Here is a 17,133-nt window from a genome sequence, read left to right as displayed (position 1 = left end):
AGTTCATCCAAAGAAGATATTTATTAGTTGCTTTTAAGCCATGGACAATGAGGAATGCAGCTTTTTTCACTTGGAGATGAATTCTGACTTTGCTTTAAGTAACTGGTCTTAGCAACTTGTAACTTTTCGGGAAGAAGCTACAGTTTTTCATGCTGGAGTGAATGTGTTTCTACTTCATGGTAGTAATTAGAAGCCCAACAATCCAGGAGGTATTCAATAAATAGTTGTTGATCCATTAATTACTTTTCTGATTAGTCAATACAAAATTGAGATTATAGTCCTTTTTACCCTCTGTGATATTTAATAAAGCTTATCATTTTAACCATTTTTAAGCGTATAGTTCTAAGTCACTATATATATATTCATGTTGTTGCAGCACCATTATCACCACCTATCTCCAGAAGTTTTCTATCCATTCCTTGCTCCCTCTGACTCCTGGCAACCAGCATTCTACTCCTTGTCTCTAAGAATTTGAGTACTCTGGGAATCTCATATAAATAGGATCATACCATATTTGTCCTTCTATGACTGGCATATTTCACTTAGTATAATGTCTTCACAGTCCATCTATGTTATAGCTGTGTCAGATTTTCTTTTTTATGGCTGAATAATACTCCATTATATGTAATGTATATGCATTAAATGTATATACATTTTGTATTTTCATTCGTCTGCCCACGGGCAGTGGATTGCTTGCTCTTTTTGGCTATTGAGAATAATGCTGCTGTGAATATGGATGTACAAATGTCTGCTCAAGTCCCTGTTTTCACTTCTTCTGGGCATATACCCCGCAGAGGAATTGCAGAGTCATAGTCCATATTTTAATTATTTTTAAGGAATTGCCAAACTGTTTTCTAAAAACATGCGGTTTTGAATGTTTAATAAGCGTTGGATGTTAATACTGACCCTGCAAATCCTACAGGATTTTATTCGCCCTTCTACACGGTATTATTCATGTCTCAGTATGACTCTTCTGCCCTATGATACCTGCCTTGATTGCCAAAGCCGCCTATGTCTTCTCTGGCACCTCTGTGGTTCGTATGTACCACAAAATAGAATAATACTTTTCAAGTTGGTCTTGTCAATAGACTGTAATCTTCCAAAGGAAAAGAGTACTCTTTTTTACCTTTGTACCAGCAGAGTTTTGAATTTCAATCGAATGCATGTGTGCTAAGTCACTTCTGTCATGTCTGACTCTTTGTGACCCTGTGGACTGTATCCTGCCAGGCTCCTCTGTCTGTGGCGAGTCTCCAGGCAAGAATACTGGAGTGGGTTGCCATGCCCTCCTCTATGGGATCTTTCTGACCAAGGGATTGAACCCATGTCTCTTATTATCTCCTGCATTGACAGGTGGACCACTAGACTACCTGGGAAGCCCTTCAATTGAATAAATATTTGTTAAACATATAAATAAAAATAATTTTCTTTAACTGTATTCGGTATTTGACTTAGTAGTACCATGAATTCAAAGTTCCTTCTATAGTGATACTGTAATTACAATTCTGCTGTTTTTATAAAATATCAGCCCATTAATTTAGGGTAATTTTGAAAGAATATGACTTAGTGTTTTATTTGGAGCACCTATTTCAGAATTTTCTGGAAGCATTGAAGTAAGATATTCTGTGAATTCATCTGAGGTTTGGTCTAACTAGTTCAAATGAATAGAATTTTCCACATTTGATAGATAAGGCCACTATTGTGGTAAATGATGAACACAGAGGATGAACCAACCCTAGGCCATTCAGGTATGACCTAAATCATGTCCCTTATGATTATTCAGAGAAAGTGACATAGATTCAGCCTGATAGTGTTTGAAAAACTAAATGGATGGTGGTTTATAACATTGTACAGGATGTGATGATTGAAACCATCCCCAAGAAAAAGAAATGCAAGAAGGCAAAATGTTTGTCTGCAGAGGCATTACAAAGAGCTGAGAAAAGAAGCGAAGGCAATGGAGAAAGGGAAAGATATACTCAAGTGAATGCTGAGTTCCAAAGAATAGCAAGGCGAGATAAGAAAGCCTTAAGTGACTGATGCAAAGAAATAGAGGAAAACAATGAAAGGGGAAAGACTAGAAGTCTCTGCAGAAAATTTAAGATATCAAGGGAAGATTTCGTACAAAAATGGGCGCAATAAAAGACAGAAACGGCATGGGCCTGACAGAAGCAGAAGAGATTAAAAAGAGGTGGCAAGAACACACAGAACTACTGTACTAAAAGGTCTTAATGACCCAGATAACCACGATGGTGTAGTCACTCACCTAGAGCCAGACATCCTGGAGTGTATAGTCCAGGGGACCTTAGGAAGCATCACTATGAACAAACCTAGTGGAGGTGATGGAATTCCAGTGGAGCTATTTCAAATCTTAAAAGATGCTATTAAAGTGCTGCACTCAATATGCCAGCTAGTTTAAAAACTCAGCAGTGGCCATAGGACTGGAAAAGGTTAGTTTTCTTTCCAATCCCAAAGAGGGATAATGCCAAAGAATGTTCAAAGTACCTTACAATTGAGCTCATTTCACATGCTAGCAAAGTAATGCTCAAAATCCTTCAAGCTAGGCTTCAATAGTACGTGAACCAAAAACTTCCAGATGTACTAGCTGGATTTAGAAAAGGCAGAGGAACTGAGATCAAGTCACCAACATCTGTTGGATCATAGAAAAAGAAAGAGAGGTCCAGAAAAACATCTGCCTCTGCTTCATTGATTATAATAAAGCCTTTGTGTGGATCACAACGAACAGTGGAGAATTTTTAAAGAGATGGGAAATACCAGACCACTTTACAGGCCTCCTGTGAAACTTGTGTGCAGGTCAAGAAGCAACAGTTAGAACAGGACATGGAACAAAGGACTGGTTCAAAACTGAGAAAGGAGTATGTCCAGGCTGTGTATTGTCAACCTGTTTATTTTAACTATGTGCAGAGTACATCATGCAGAATTCTGATCTGGATGAAGCTCAGGCTGGAATCAAGATTGCCAGCAGAAATATCACTAACCTCAGATATGCAGATGACACAACCCTTATGGCAGAAAGTGAAGAGGAACTAAAGAGCCTTTTGATGAGGGTGAATGAGGAGAGTGAAAAAGCTGGCTTAAAGCTCAACATTCAGAAAACGAAGATCATGGTATCCATTCCCATCACTTCATGGCAAATAGATGGGGAAAATAGAAACAGTGGCAGACTTTATTTTCTTGGGCTCTAAAATCACTGTGGATGGTGACTGCAGCCATGAAATTAAAAGGTACTTGTTCCTTGGAAGAAAAACTATGATAAACCTAGATAACATATTAAAAAGCAGAGACATCACTTTGCCAACAAAGGTCTGGATATTCAAAGCTATGGTTTTTCCAGTGGTCATGTATGGATTTGAGAGTTGGGTCATAAAGAAGGCTGAGTTCCGAAGAATTGATGCTTTTGAACTGTGGTGCTGGAGAAGACTCTTCAGAGTTGCTTGGACTGCAAGGAAATCCAACCAGTCCATCCTAAAGGAGATCAGTCCTGGGTGTTCATTGGAAGGACTGATGTTGAAGCTGAAACTCCAATACTTCGGCCACCTGATGTGAAGAGCCAACATATTGGAAATGACTCTGATCCTGGGAAAGACTGAGGAGAAGAGGGTGACAGAGGATAAGATAGTAGGATGGTATCACTGACTCAATGGACATGAGTTTGAATAAACTCTGGGAGATGGGGAAGGATAGGGAAGCTTGGCGTTCTGCAGTCTGTGGGGTCACAAAAACTCAGACGTGACTTAGCGACTGAACAGCTGTATGTTATTATCATTTTCTTAATTGTTTGGGATTTATTTTGTGTAGGTCTTTTCCTTCTCGTGTTTTGTGCCTTGAGAAGTTCCTTTAGTATTGTTGCAAAGCTGCTTTTGGTGGTGCTGAATTCTCTTAACTTTTGCCTGTCTGGAAAGCTTTTGATTTCTCCATCAAATCTGAATGAGAGTCTTGCTGGGTAGAGTATTCTTGGTAGTAAGTTCTTCCTTTTCATCACTTTAAATATATCATGCCCTTCCCTTTTGGCTTCTAGAGTTTCTGTTGAAAAATCAACTGATAATCTTATGGGAGTTCCTTTGTATGTTATTTGTCCTTTTGTCCTTGTTGTGTTTTATATTTTGTCTTTGTCTTTAATAGTTATCATTTTGATTACTATGTGTCTTGGTGCGTTCTTCCTTGGGTTTATCCTGCCTGGGACTTTCTGTCCTTCCTGGACTTGATGACTATTTTCCCATGTTAGGAAAGTTTTCAGCTATTATTTCTTCAAATATTTTCTGAAGTCCTTTCTCTCTCTCTTTGGGGACCCCTATAATGTGAATGTTGGTACTTACAATGTTGTCCCAGAGTTCTTTGAGGCAGTCTTCATGTTCTTCATTCTTCTTTCTGTGTTCTGTTCTGTGGCAGTGATTTCCACCGTTCTGTCCTCCAGGTACGTATCTGTTCTTCTGCATCAGTTATTCTGCTATTGATTCCTTCTCGCGTATCATTCATCTATGTGTGTGTTTGTTCTTTAGTTCTAGATCTTTGGTGAACATTTCTTGTACTTTCTCAATCTTTGCCTCCATTCTTTTTCTGAGATTCTGGATCACCTTCGCTGTCATTTTTCTGAATCATTTTTCTGGAAGGTTGCCCATCTCCATTTCATTCAGTTGTTGTCCAGGGTTTTATCTTGCCCTTTGATCTGGGACAAAACCCTCTACTTTTTCATCCTGGTTAACTCCCTGTGGTGTGTTTTTGGTTCTCGCCACTGAGGGATTGTGGTTCTCGCTTCTTCTGTCTGCCCTCTGGTGGATGAGGCTAAGAGGTTTGTATAAACTTCCTGATGGAGGGGACTGGTGGTGGGAAAAACTGAGACTTGCTCTCGTGGGTAGAGCCTGCTGAGTGAAACTTTAATCCAATTCTCCACTGATGGGTGTGGTTGCACTCACTCTGTTAGTTGTTTGCCTCTGTTAGAGGCAACCCAGCCCTGGGGTCTACTGGCTCTCTGGTAGGGTTAATGGTGGCCTCCAAGAGGACTCATGCCAAGGGGCCCCTTCTAGGACTACTGCTGCCGCCACTGCCCTCGTCCCCGTGGTGAGCCCCTGCCGACCCACGCCTCCACAGGAGACCCTCCAACTCTAGCAGGTGGGTCTGGTTCAGTCTCCTGTGGGGCCACTGCTCCTTTCCCCCGGGTCTCCATGCACGCAAGATTTCGTTTGCCCCCGCCAAGAGTGGAGTCTGTTTCCCTGTGGAAGTCCTGTAATCAAATTCCATGGGCCTTGAAGGTCAGGTTCCCTGGGGACTCCCAGTCTCTTGGCTGGATCCCCAGGCTGGGAAGTCTGACATGAGGTTCAGAACATTCACAGCAGTGGTAGAACTTCTTTGGTATTTATTGTTCTCCAGATAGTGGGTTGCCTACCCAGCAGGTATGGGATTTGATTTTATCGTGTTTGCACCCCTCTTACCATCTCATCGCTGCCTCTTCTTTGTCTTTGGATGTGGGGTACCTTTTTTCGGTGGGTTCCAGCATCCTCCTGTTGATGGTTGTTCAATAGCTAGTTGCGATTTTGGTGCTCTTTCAGGAGGAGATGAGTGCCTGTCCTTCTACTCTGCCCATCTTCAACCAGAAGTGATGTAATCTCTTAAACATGTATTCATCAGCTGATCTAAGCAATGGAGAGGTTTTTAGCGTGTGATTTTAGACAAGGATATTAATAAACACTTGTATCATAACATTGTTGGGTAAGTATTTGACACAATAGCTGGTGCGTAGCACATACAGAATGAATGAATAATTAAATTAGATAATGTATATAAATTCTTTACTAATGCTTGGCACATGGTAGATATTAAATGTTATTTTCGTTTCATTTTAAAGTTTTGTCTGAGCTACCTGCTGCTGAAACTATACCAAATGTAGGGATGTCTTTCAAAACTATGAGAACACCTGAATGATTCTAATGTGCAATTTGTAGGGTATCCACTGTTTTGTGTGCAAGGGTGAATACTGTGTTAGCAGCACAATGTTTTGGGTTATTTTCCTCTGCAGATCCATTGACATTCTCTGGCCTACCTTGGTTAATCAACAAAACAGTACTAATCAGCTGTCTCCCTGAAAGAGTTCCTTCTTTCCCTGGATCTTCACCTTTCATTCTGTGCTTATTTCTGTCTCATCCTTTCCTGCCTTCCTCCTGACTCACTTGGTTTCTGATTGTCATGTGAGATCCCTGTGAATATAGGACGCGTTGTTAACTGAATTCCCCTTTCCTTAGATGGTCACAAATGGTCACCTACTACTTATCTTGATGTCCTTTATTTTCTTGAATACTTTTAATTTAAAATTATTTTTCTGTTTATAGCTGATGCTGATTTTTTTTTATTGAAGTCTAGTTGGTTTACAGTGTCGTGACAATCTCTGCTGTATGGCAGAGTGACTCAGTTATAGACAGATAGACATTCTTCTTTTATATTCTTTTCCATTGTGGTTTATCACAGGGTGTCAATATAGTTCCTTGTGCTATTAGTAGGACCTTGTTGTTTGTCCATCCTATATGTAATAATAAAAATATAATAATATATAATAATAGTAATATAATGATCATTTATAGCTGCTAATTCCACATTCCTAGTCCTCCTCTTGCCCAGCCCTTTCCCCCTTGCAACCACAGGTATGTTCTCTGTGTCTGTGAGTCTGTGTCTGTTTCGTAGATAGGTTCATTTGTGCCATATTTTAGATTCCACATATAAGTGGTGTCACATTATATTTTTTTTTCCCTTTCTGACTTACTTTCCTCATTATGATGATCTCTGGCATCCATGTTGCTGTGAATGGCAGTGTTTCATTCTTTCTAATAACTGAATAGTATTCCAATTTGTATATGTACCACATCTTATGCATCCATCTTCCAGTGGATGTTTAGGTTGTTCCCATGGTTTGGCTATTGTGAGTAGTGCCACTGTGAACACAGGGGTGCATGTATTTTTTTTTTTTTTCGAATTACAGTTTTGTCTGGGTATATGCAAAAAATGGGATTGCTGGATCATATGGTAATTCTATTTTTAGTTTTCTGAGGAACTTCCACACTGTTGCACCCATTGACATTCCCACCAGTAGTACAGGAGGATTCCCTTTTCTCCACACCCTCTCCAGTATTTCTTCTTTGTAGACATTCTAATGATGACCATTCTGACCAGTGTGAGGTAGTACATTATTGTAGTTTTGTTTTGCATTGCTCTAAAAATGCAATGTTGATTGATTTTAATCTATTCCAGTGAAAGCATATCTTATATTCCCTTGATTCCAGACCCTTCCCTGATATCTAGCAGATAGATCCTGGCTTAGTGTCACTCTTGGCTTCTTATTTGTCGAATTTATAAAGCCTAAATATTTCACTGATGTTCCCACTGCCTTCTGTTGTTTTACTTTTTTTGTGCTTCATCCAAAGTCAAGTGATGATAGCCATTTTATATTTGAATGATTCTTATAATTTCCAAATGAACTCACTTGCCTTCAGTAAAATTATTCCCATGTATGAGCAGTTATTCACAGATACGTTCACATACACTCATGGAGGTCATTCAGCTTTGGATTAAGACAAGTATTTTTGTGAAATTGATTGTACACTTAGAAAATGATTCTATATAGTTTCAACATGTCCATGACCAACAGTGTCCTTGGGTGGTAACTTTTGTACAGTTTTGTGAAAGGAACTTGGGAAATGAAATTATGATGTCAGACTAGACCCAAAAGTTCTATCAAAACTTTTGAAACTCTTTTGAAAGATGATTAAAAATTACCTAAAAGTGAAAAATAATACTCAGGGAAATGTTCATAAAGCTGTAGACAAGGATATCTCCAAATATCTCCACATTCTAATAATTTGTTTTGAAGTATTTTGAGTATTCCCCTTTGCTCAAATAGCCATGAGATATTCCAGCTGTTTACCTCCATCTTGCTTTTCTGCCTCTATTGAATGGCAGCATTAGAGATCCACTTTTTACCTGTGCAGTATCTATAGTTTATCTTCTGTCTAGGCTGAGTATTAGGAAACACTGTGCCCTATTCTTACAGCTTATTAGAGCCTCATTAAAATTTGACCTTAATTTGAAAATAGTGTATTTTTCTTTGGTTGTCAGTGTTCAGTTTATTAGGAGTGTGTGTGTGTGTGTGTGTGTGTGTGTGTGTGTTAGTTGCTCAGTCATGTCCGACTCTTTGCAACCTCATGGGGTATATAGCTCTGTCCATGTGATTTTCCGGGCAAGAATACTGGAGTGGGTTGCCATTTCCTTCTCCAATATTTATTAGGAGATATACATTTAAAACAAGACTCAATGGCCTTTAAAAAATGGGACACAAGCCAACACTTACCTAATGAAAACCACTTGTGGGATCTATGGTTTAATGTAAATGATGTAACAGTTCCTGATCTTGTTTTTTCTGACTGTATAGAGCTTCTCCATCTTCAGCTTCAAAGAATATAATCAACCTGACCATCTGGTGATGTCCGTGTGTAGAGTCGCCTTTTGTGTTGTTGGAAGAGGGTGTTTGCTAGTATGCTTAAAGGACCTCAAATGAAAACAAGGCACTTTGATTTCTGATTCTATCTTCTCTTTCTGTAACATTTTATATTACATACTAAGCCCTGTACTAAGAACTGGGTATGTAACAGTGAGGAAACAAGACAGGGTCTCTGCTCTTTCCAGTGCTGTACTATAGGGAGGAGAACATATTAATCTATAATTATCATTATAAATGTAAAATTGAAAGCTGATATCAGTACACTAAAAGAAAGGACCATTGGCCTGAGAAGGAGAAAAAGAACTTGATTAAACAGGTAGGTAAGGGAAGACTTCTTAGAAGAAGTGACAAAACTTGTCTGAAGAATGGTAGGAATCAATTAGGGGAAAAATGAAGGGGATCAGTGAAGGGGAAAGATGCTTTCCAGACACAACGAACAGCATGTGGAAAGGCCCTGGTGTGGGAGGGACCTTGGATATTCAGGGAACTGGAAGGAATGAAGGGGGCCATGACCAAGGAATGTAGAGTATGCTGAGGATTTTGATCTTTATTTGAAGAGCAATGCAAGTCTAAAGGGTTTTAGGAAGGGGTTGATATAATCAGATCTATATTTTGAAAAGATCATATTTATGAACTGTGGAGTACACAACAGAAGGGTTGACAAAGGGAACGGGGTGGACATCTGCTAGACTTTTGCTGAGGTGAAGTAAAGGATTGTAAGTTGGTTTAAGGTGGTGACAATTAGGATAGAAATATCTGAACGAATTTAAGAGTCATTTAAGAGGTAAATTTAGACATGGTGATGAGCTAGTGAGCTTTCTATAGAGTAAGATAGAAGACACTGGAAAAATACCAACTTCAGGAGGGCAGATCCTGAGTTCAGTCTTGGATACAGTGAGTTTAACATGTATTTATGATATCCAAGTGAAGATTTTGAGTAGGCAGTTGGCTATAGGGTGTGGAACCTGAGTCATCTGCATAGAGGTTTCACTGAAGTCATGGATATGGTTCAGATTGCCTAGGGAAAATATAGAGTGCAAAGAGAAAGTGCCAGGCTTAGGGGAGAACTATTTCATGGTTGAGCAAAAAAGATGAGCCAGCAAAGAAAACATGGAGTTGTGTTGACTAGCATGTTGACTAGAGGAGAATTTCCGGTGACCACTGAGGGCATGTTGGAAGTTGGTGAAGATGAGTTTATTGTGGTTCTTGCATGCCCTAAGGCGTAACTGCAAATAGCGCTTATTTGCTTCGGCGCCGAGACAGGAAAAGCTGATGGTAGGGGTGATCTCTATACACAGACAGGGATAAGGCAGAGTACCTGAGTATCACATGTATAATGTAACTTGTCGTACATTGTTTAATATAGGAAGGCATTTTAAAATCCTAAATAATTCTGAGAAAATTGTATATACATATTTTCTCCCATTTCAAATATTTTTGGATGACATAGTCCCAATACTTAAAATCTTATTCTTCTCACAGGTTACTGTTAGCATATTTATCATTTCCAATCTTGCTAAAGGGTTACCCTGTGAGCTTTGAGATGGTCTAAAGGGTACATGGTTATTTGCCATCACTTACTTATCAGTTCTGTTTTTTAGTTCATTTGAAATTTCAGCCTCCATTCTCTCCTCATTTACACTAACAAATTTCTTCCTAAATTAGTCCCCTTCTGATCTCCCCCATTACTTAAGACTGGTCTGAAGCAAAAGAAGGGCTTGCTGAACTTCGACATTGTCCATAGGCCTGGGACTTTTCAGAAATGCTTGTAACAATTGAACAAGTCTAGAGAAGAAGGCCTTCGCAAATTTTGAGTATCCAGGGGGAGCTGTATGTGACTGATTATTTATTGGGCCTCAACTGTGTACTAGGTACTATTTAGAGCTTACATTAAATAGTCACTTAAGATGCAGCTCTTAAAAAGACCAAAACCTGATAAATGAAGACAGACTTTTCAACAGTGATTGCCTCATAGTATTTACAGGTGGTATGATTAATTTGGGAGTTCCCAGGTGGTGCTAGTTGTAAAGAACCCACTTGCCAATGCAGCAGATGTAAGAGACCTGGGTTTGATCCCTGGGTTGGGAAGATCACCTGGAGAAGGGTATGGCAACCCACTCCAAGATTCTTGTCTGGAGAATCTGATGGATAGAGGAGCCTGGTGGGCTACAGTCGATGAGGTCACAAAGAGTCAGACACGACAAGAGTGGCTTTGCATGATTCATATATGACTTATATGATTAATTTACATATAAGGCCTAAGGAGATATGAGAATATTTGGTAGGAGTTGCAAAAACTTGAAAGTGCAAATGTTAGTAGCTCAGTCGTATCTGACTCTTTGCGACCCCATGGACTGTAGCCCATCAAGCTCCTCTGTCCATGGGACTTTCTTGGCAAGAAGAGTGGAGTGGGTAGCCATTCCCTTCTCCAGGGGATCTTTCCGACCCAGGGATCACGACCAGGTCTCCCACCTTGCAGGCAGATTCTTTACCATCTGAGTCACAAGGAAAGTCAAAAAGTTTACAGGGGTGATATTTTAGTCATGAAGTGGTGGTCTGGGAGTGGATTGAGTAGGGGGCACAGCACAAGTAATAATTACAAGACATTGGCCTCTTATGAGACCCCTAAGTTCTACCCCTAAGTTCTGTTTTATAAGTTACCTTTATAACCTACCAGGATATATGGTTGTTAAAACAGGCTAAGGAGAACCAAATATGATATACTAGGACTTTTGAATTTATCCTATAGACATAAGGGAACCTTGATAATTTTAAGCAAGGATGTATTATGAATAAGTTTTCATTTAAAAGACTACTTTGGGAGCAAAAGTTTGTAATTATACGAACTATTAGAGTAGTTCATATGAGATGAGGCCTCAGTCAAACCAGAGGGATTAGAGGCTGGGGCAGGGAGCAGGAGAAAGGATGGTGCAGAGGTGCTGAGGAGGTGGGTAGGTGGGATGGGGGGATGGAAAGAAAGGATAAATTCCAGAAGTTTTAAGAAGGTAGAATTGATAAAACAGGAGGTTGATGACAGAAGATTTGATGTGGGTAATAAGGAAAAGGAATGAAGAAAATCTGGGAGAAATGGATTCGATTCCCGAATGTTAGAATTTATGGTGACTGTGGGACTCCCAGCTGGAGATGTCCAGGAGACAACCAAATATTTGAGAATAAATATTACTCAAGTTGTTTTATAAATGTGGTCAATATAGTCAACTTAGGCTCAAAGTCCCTTGATTCCTTGACTCTGATGATCTTTTCAGGTCTTCACTTTACCATCACAGTCATGTCCGTTCAGCTGCTCTCAGTATGAACAAGTAAAGTCCAGTTTGGCGGTTTGACCTCTGTTTTCTCCCACAGCCTAGTTCTCCTGTTGCTTTATAGCGGTATCTCTCCTTTGAGATCACCGAGACTTCATGTCCCTCCACACCGCCTTTTACTTTCAGTCCCTCAAAACTTTGTACTGTTATTTCTTTTTCTATCTGGTCCAAATGCCAGAGAACCCAGTCCAGTTCACTTATGTTTTAGTACGTATGAGCTCATCCCCTTGCTTTCCAATATATCCTTCTGCAGACTCTTAATGCATCTGGACTGCTGGGTGCCGAAGGAGCACACGGTCTATGGACAGGGACTGCTCCAAATGTGTGTGGATTCCAGTGGGTCCCTCAACACCCCTGTATAATGTTTTTGCTTGTACTATGCCAGGTTCCTTTTCTAAAACCTATAGCATATCCCATACTTTTCCATACTTTTAACACCTTCTTCATGACTTCTCCTACGTTAGCAACTTGCTATTAACTTCATAACTCAGTTAGCAGATGGTCTTATTCTCTATTTCAAAGGCAAAATTGAAGGGATCACATCTGATTCCTTCACATCCAATTCCATGCCTTCAAATGTATTCATGCCTGCATCTTTTCTTCTAGCCATAGAGGACAGGATAATTCAAATATGTTAATATTCAAAGGTCTTTCTGTGTCTTTCACCTGATCATTACTCTTTCAATTATTCTTTCTTCTCTAAAGAAAGAGTCTGTGTTGGTACTTCTACTTGATCAAGTCTTCTTTATATTAAAAAAATAAAACCCCTCATTTGAACCTTCATTTTCCTCCAGCTGCAAATCCCCTTTCTAGATAAGAGGGTCAGTGAATGTTTATGACCTTGTACCTCTAAACCAGGGTTTTCTCAACTTCAACACCACTTTGGACCTGATAATTCTTTATTGCGGGGGCTGCCCTGTGTATTATAGGATGTTTCCTAGCATCCCTAATATTTACTAAATAGATGCCAGTAATACTGCCCCTCCCCCACTTGCAACAGTGAAAAATATCTGTAGACCCCTGAGGGGAAGGGGAGGGACAAAATTGTTCCAGTTGAGATTAAAGTCATGACAGTGTTTATTCAAGCAGGCCTATGCAAAGAGCCTCTGAACAGCTATAACAATATTTTATTAGCAGGTGAGATTATGCTATTGGAGTGATGACACCAGCAAAGAATATTGTTGTGTTAAAAAGTTAGACTGACAGGAAGGGCTTCTCAGCTGGCGCTAGAGGTAAAAAACCCGTCTTCCAGTGCAGGTAGACGTAAGATACACAGGTTTGATCCCTGAGTCAGGAAGATACCCTGGAGGAGGGCAAGGCAACTTATTCTTGCCTGGAGAATCCCATGGATAGAGGAGCTGGCAGAGTGCAGTCCATAGGGTCTAACAGAGTCAGCCACTACTGAAGTGGCTTAGCACGCAGGCTAAGTAGTGCATGTAGAAATAGGGTGTTAAACATGCTGCTCTGGGGAAGATTCAGACATTGTGTGACTTCAGGTTGCTGAAATTTACCTGCTGCAAAACACATGCTAATGATATTCATTATTAATTAATTTCCTTTCATTATTTCTTTCTGATATATTATGTGTAGTAAGTTAGCAAGCTGGATAACTCATTACCATGTTTAATGGAAGAATAATGACAGGATTTGAAGGAAGGAAAAAATGACCCCTAAAGAAAAATGTGTGCTCTTTGGACCATGGTCAACTTTGAAATGAGGTTCACATCTGTTAATGCTTTTGCATATACCAAGATACTCAAGTTTGTATCAGTTTTTTAGAAAAAGACTGAGTTTTTAAGTGTAAATGAGGTGTGAAGTCGCTCAGTCGTGTCTGACTCTTTGTGACCCCATGGACTGTAGCGTACCAGGTTCCTCTGTTCATGGGATTTTCCAGGCAAGAATACTGGGTGGGTTGCCACTTCCTTCTCCAGGAGATCTTCCCAACTCAGGGATTGAACCCAGGTCTCTTGCATTGTAGGCAGACGCTTTACCATCTAAGCCACCAGGGAAGTCTTAGAATGTTATTCTCCAGGACCAAAAGGAAGAAAGGGTGATTCCATTAGGCACAAGAAGTGCTCTTTTCATTTTAGCCCACCCAGCACTTACTTGGGGCTACCATTGGATTCAACTCTCTGGGTTGCTCCTTGTTGATGGATACCAGAGGAAACTGAATTAAGAAAGACAGAGTGTCTAAAGGTGATCCCAGCGAGGTCTTGAACCTTGTATTTTATTTTAAAACCTTGTCTATGTTGTAGAAATTTCATGAGACTTTTGAGACCTGATGACATGCTGCCCTGGAGAGATATTAAAATCAATTATTTTTTTTAAACCCTGGGCTGAAATCAAGGAAATACCTCTAATTCTTTCGTAAGTGTGAAGTGCAGTGGTGTAATGGCACTGCTCATCCTGGCTCACAAGAGTCAGTTTTCCGTATCTCTTCCCAACTCTGTTCAGTGACGGAATCGGCTACTGTGGGAGTGTTGACACCTTTGAATCAAAACATGCCACAAATCAGGGCTTTTTTTCCTTTCCAAAGAACCATTTTATCTGCACACCACTGAAGACAGGTCTTATTTTCCGTTGGACAGTCGAATCTAAGGCTCAGAAAAGTAAATCCCTAAATTAGTTTAACTTTGAAAACCACATGAGTTCTTGGGAGTCAAAGTATAATATTAATATAAGAGAATTCCCTATTTTTCTATGGAAAGGGTAGAATCCAGCTGAATTTAGGTTTTCTTCAGAGAAGATTTAGTACCCTTGTGAATTGTATATTTTCTTTTCTTTTTTTAATTTTCATTGTGCACAACAGGTAAATCAACTGTACTTCAATTAAATGAGAATTTTTTGATATTTCTCTGTTTCCCTTACCTTCCTCCCTGATCATAAATGAATGGATCATATGACAGGATGTGATACCTAGATGTTGGCATGTGTTAGAGTGTTATTTTTCATCATGCAGGAGTGCGTGCTAAGTCGCTTCAGTCGTGTCCGACTCTGTGCAGTCCTATGGGCTGTCGCCCTCCAGTCTCCCCTGGCCATGAGGATTCTCCAGGCTAGATGACTGGACTGGGTTGCTATACCCACCTCCAGGGATTTTTCATCATAGTTGGTTCATAACAAACATATTATTTGCAAACTGTACCCAGCATTTGATTAATTAACCCTTATTCTATTAGTAACCAGCTCTATGATCCTGAACAAGTTTTCTCAGCTGTCTAGTTTGGGGATTGCCACCAGTGACCTCTAAAGTCATTGCCATCCTTGGTAATGTGAAGATTCTTATGCTTATAGTAACTTGAGTATACCTTGCTGTTAAAATACTAATGTGGAATATAGATCTTAAATAAAGTAATGTTTTTAAAAAATATTGATAAATATTTAATTATTTTAAATTTTAAAGTAGACTTTTTAAAAAGTCTAGTTTTATTGATGATGAAGGCTCCAAAGTGAAGTTTATTTTGTTGAGTAATGAAGTTTTATTTTGTTTTTGAAAGTTTCAAGATTTGAAGCTGAGGGAGTTCTACTGTGAGGGAAACCCATTGTTCCTGAAGCAGCCAGTTAGTGCTATAAAACGGGAGGACGTCTGGAGTTTACAGGTGAAACTTTATGTCATTCACACAGGTCTTTGAGCTAAAGCCATGATTTAAAGAGTTTTCTTCTAAAGGATTCTTACCAAGCCAGCAAATGATTAATATAACCATAATCCATTGGCGTTGTGGACCCTAGTCATAATCTTTTTTACTTGCTTGCAGAATCCAATGTAATCCTATCTGATTTCCAGATATTTTGAACATTTTATTGGATCAAAAGAGAGGAATTTGTGTTCGCTTTAGTGTTCAAGTATTTTTCAAGTATTATCTAAAAATATATTTGATTTGTTCTTATTGGGGTCTTTTGCCTCTTCCATCCCCTTATCATTTATCCCCATTCCTGAAAGAATATGATCCAGAAATTGTGTTCCCTTTAGTCAAATAAGTTGATGATATTAAAAGAGGAATAGGCTGATTCATGTCAATGTATGACAAAAACCACTACAATATTGTAAAGTAATTAGCCTCCAACTAATAAAAATAAATGAAAAAAAAAAAAACTCAATGAGGGATGGGGTGGGGAGGGATGTGGGAGGGGGGATCGGGATGGGGAATACATGTAAATCCATGGCTGATTCATGTCAATGTATGACAAAACCCACTACAATATTGTAAAATAATTAGCCTCCAACCAATAAAAATAAATGAAAAAAAAAGAGAAGGAATAGGGAAGTATATTAGAGGACTGGCTGTGTATGTCTTTTGGTGATAGACACATTAAAGATTGCAGATTTTACTACATTTGAGTATGAGTCTCTATTGTGAATATGGATTTCTCAGGTCCTTTTAGCTGAACATGCAGAATTGTCTTAAAACTTTCAAGTATTGGGGAGGGTTCAAGTTTCCTGACTATAGGAAACAACCAACATTGTTTAATGGTTTAGCTTTAAAAGAAAAATAACATTTTCCCCTTATTGAACAAGTAATATATGTTCAATACAGAAAACTAGGAAATACAGATGAGTGAGGAAGAGAATATTAGTTACAATGCCCTGTGTGTCAGTCACTCAGCTGTGTCCACCTCTTTGCGACACTGGACCACAGCCTGCCAAGCTGCTCTGTCCGTGAGATTCTCTAGGCAAGAGTACTGGAGTGTATTGACATTGCCTTCTCCAGAAGTTTTTGATATCAAGGCTTTGTTCAAGCTGTGTACTCTTTAGGTCCTTCATTTTTCACTCAAAATACTGTGAATATTTTTCCAGTTGGTAAAAAATAAGTCCATGACATCTTTTTTGATGATTACATAATAATATACTGGTATACGATTATACCAGAATATTTTAAATTACTTTCCTCCTGTTGGCAGTTTAGATATTAATAAATAATCTTATAACTTTTTGGCCTTTATAAACAAGGCTGTCCTCTTCTCATGTCCATATTATCCCTGTGAATGAAATCACCGAGTCAAAGGACTTTCATCTTTTCAAGGCTGATTAACTCTTTTCCAATTCTCTTCCAGAGACTCGATCTGTATTTCCATTAACAGTATTATTTCCCTCTCTTATGTGAATAAAAACTTATTTGAAGTTTAATTATAAATGATTTTAAAATTGGAGTATTAAATTTGTTTAATTCCTCATAACCTAATTGTTCTCCTTGAATCAAATATTTCAGAACAATGGTAATAAAATAATATTGATAGTAATAATAAAAAATATTAATAGACAACTAATCCTTATTATGCTTACCCTGGGCAAGGCATTGTTCTAAGCACTTAATGGAG

The 17,133-nt window shown here is 39.0% G+C and overlaps 1 protein-coding gene across 1 annotated transcript in view; it reads left to right on the top strand.

Annotated features, from left to right (window-relative positions):
* The window catches only part of LRRC69 (leucine rich repeat containing 69), an 82,641-nt gene that overhangs the window by 48,591 nt on the left and 16,917 nt on the right, over nucleotides 1-17,133 (top strand). The window contains exon 6 of the mRNA XM_020870011.2: nucleotides 15,315-15,416. Coding sequence (XP_020725670.2) covers nucleotides 15,315-15,416 — 102 coding nt within the window. The remainder of the gene's footprint in view (nucleotides 1-15,314; nucleotides 15,417-17,133) is intronic.

Source organism: Odocoileus virginianus, chromosome 15 (assembly GCF_023699985.2).
Source record: "Odocoileus virginianus isolate 20LAN1187 ecotype Illinois chromosome 15, Ovbor_1.2, whole genome shotgun sequence".
In the NCBI taxonomy this organism is placed as follows: Eukaryota; Metazoa; Chordata; class Mammalia; order Artiodactyla; family Cervidae; genus Odocoileus; species Odocoileus virginianus.
The sequence above is the reverse complement of the archived record's forward strand: the minus strand, read 5'-3'. Positions and strand labels throughout refer to the sequence as shown.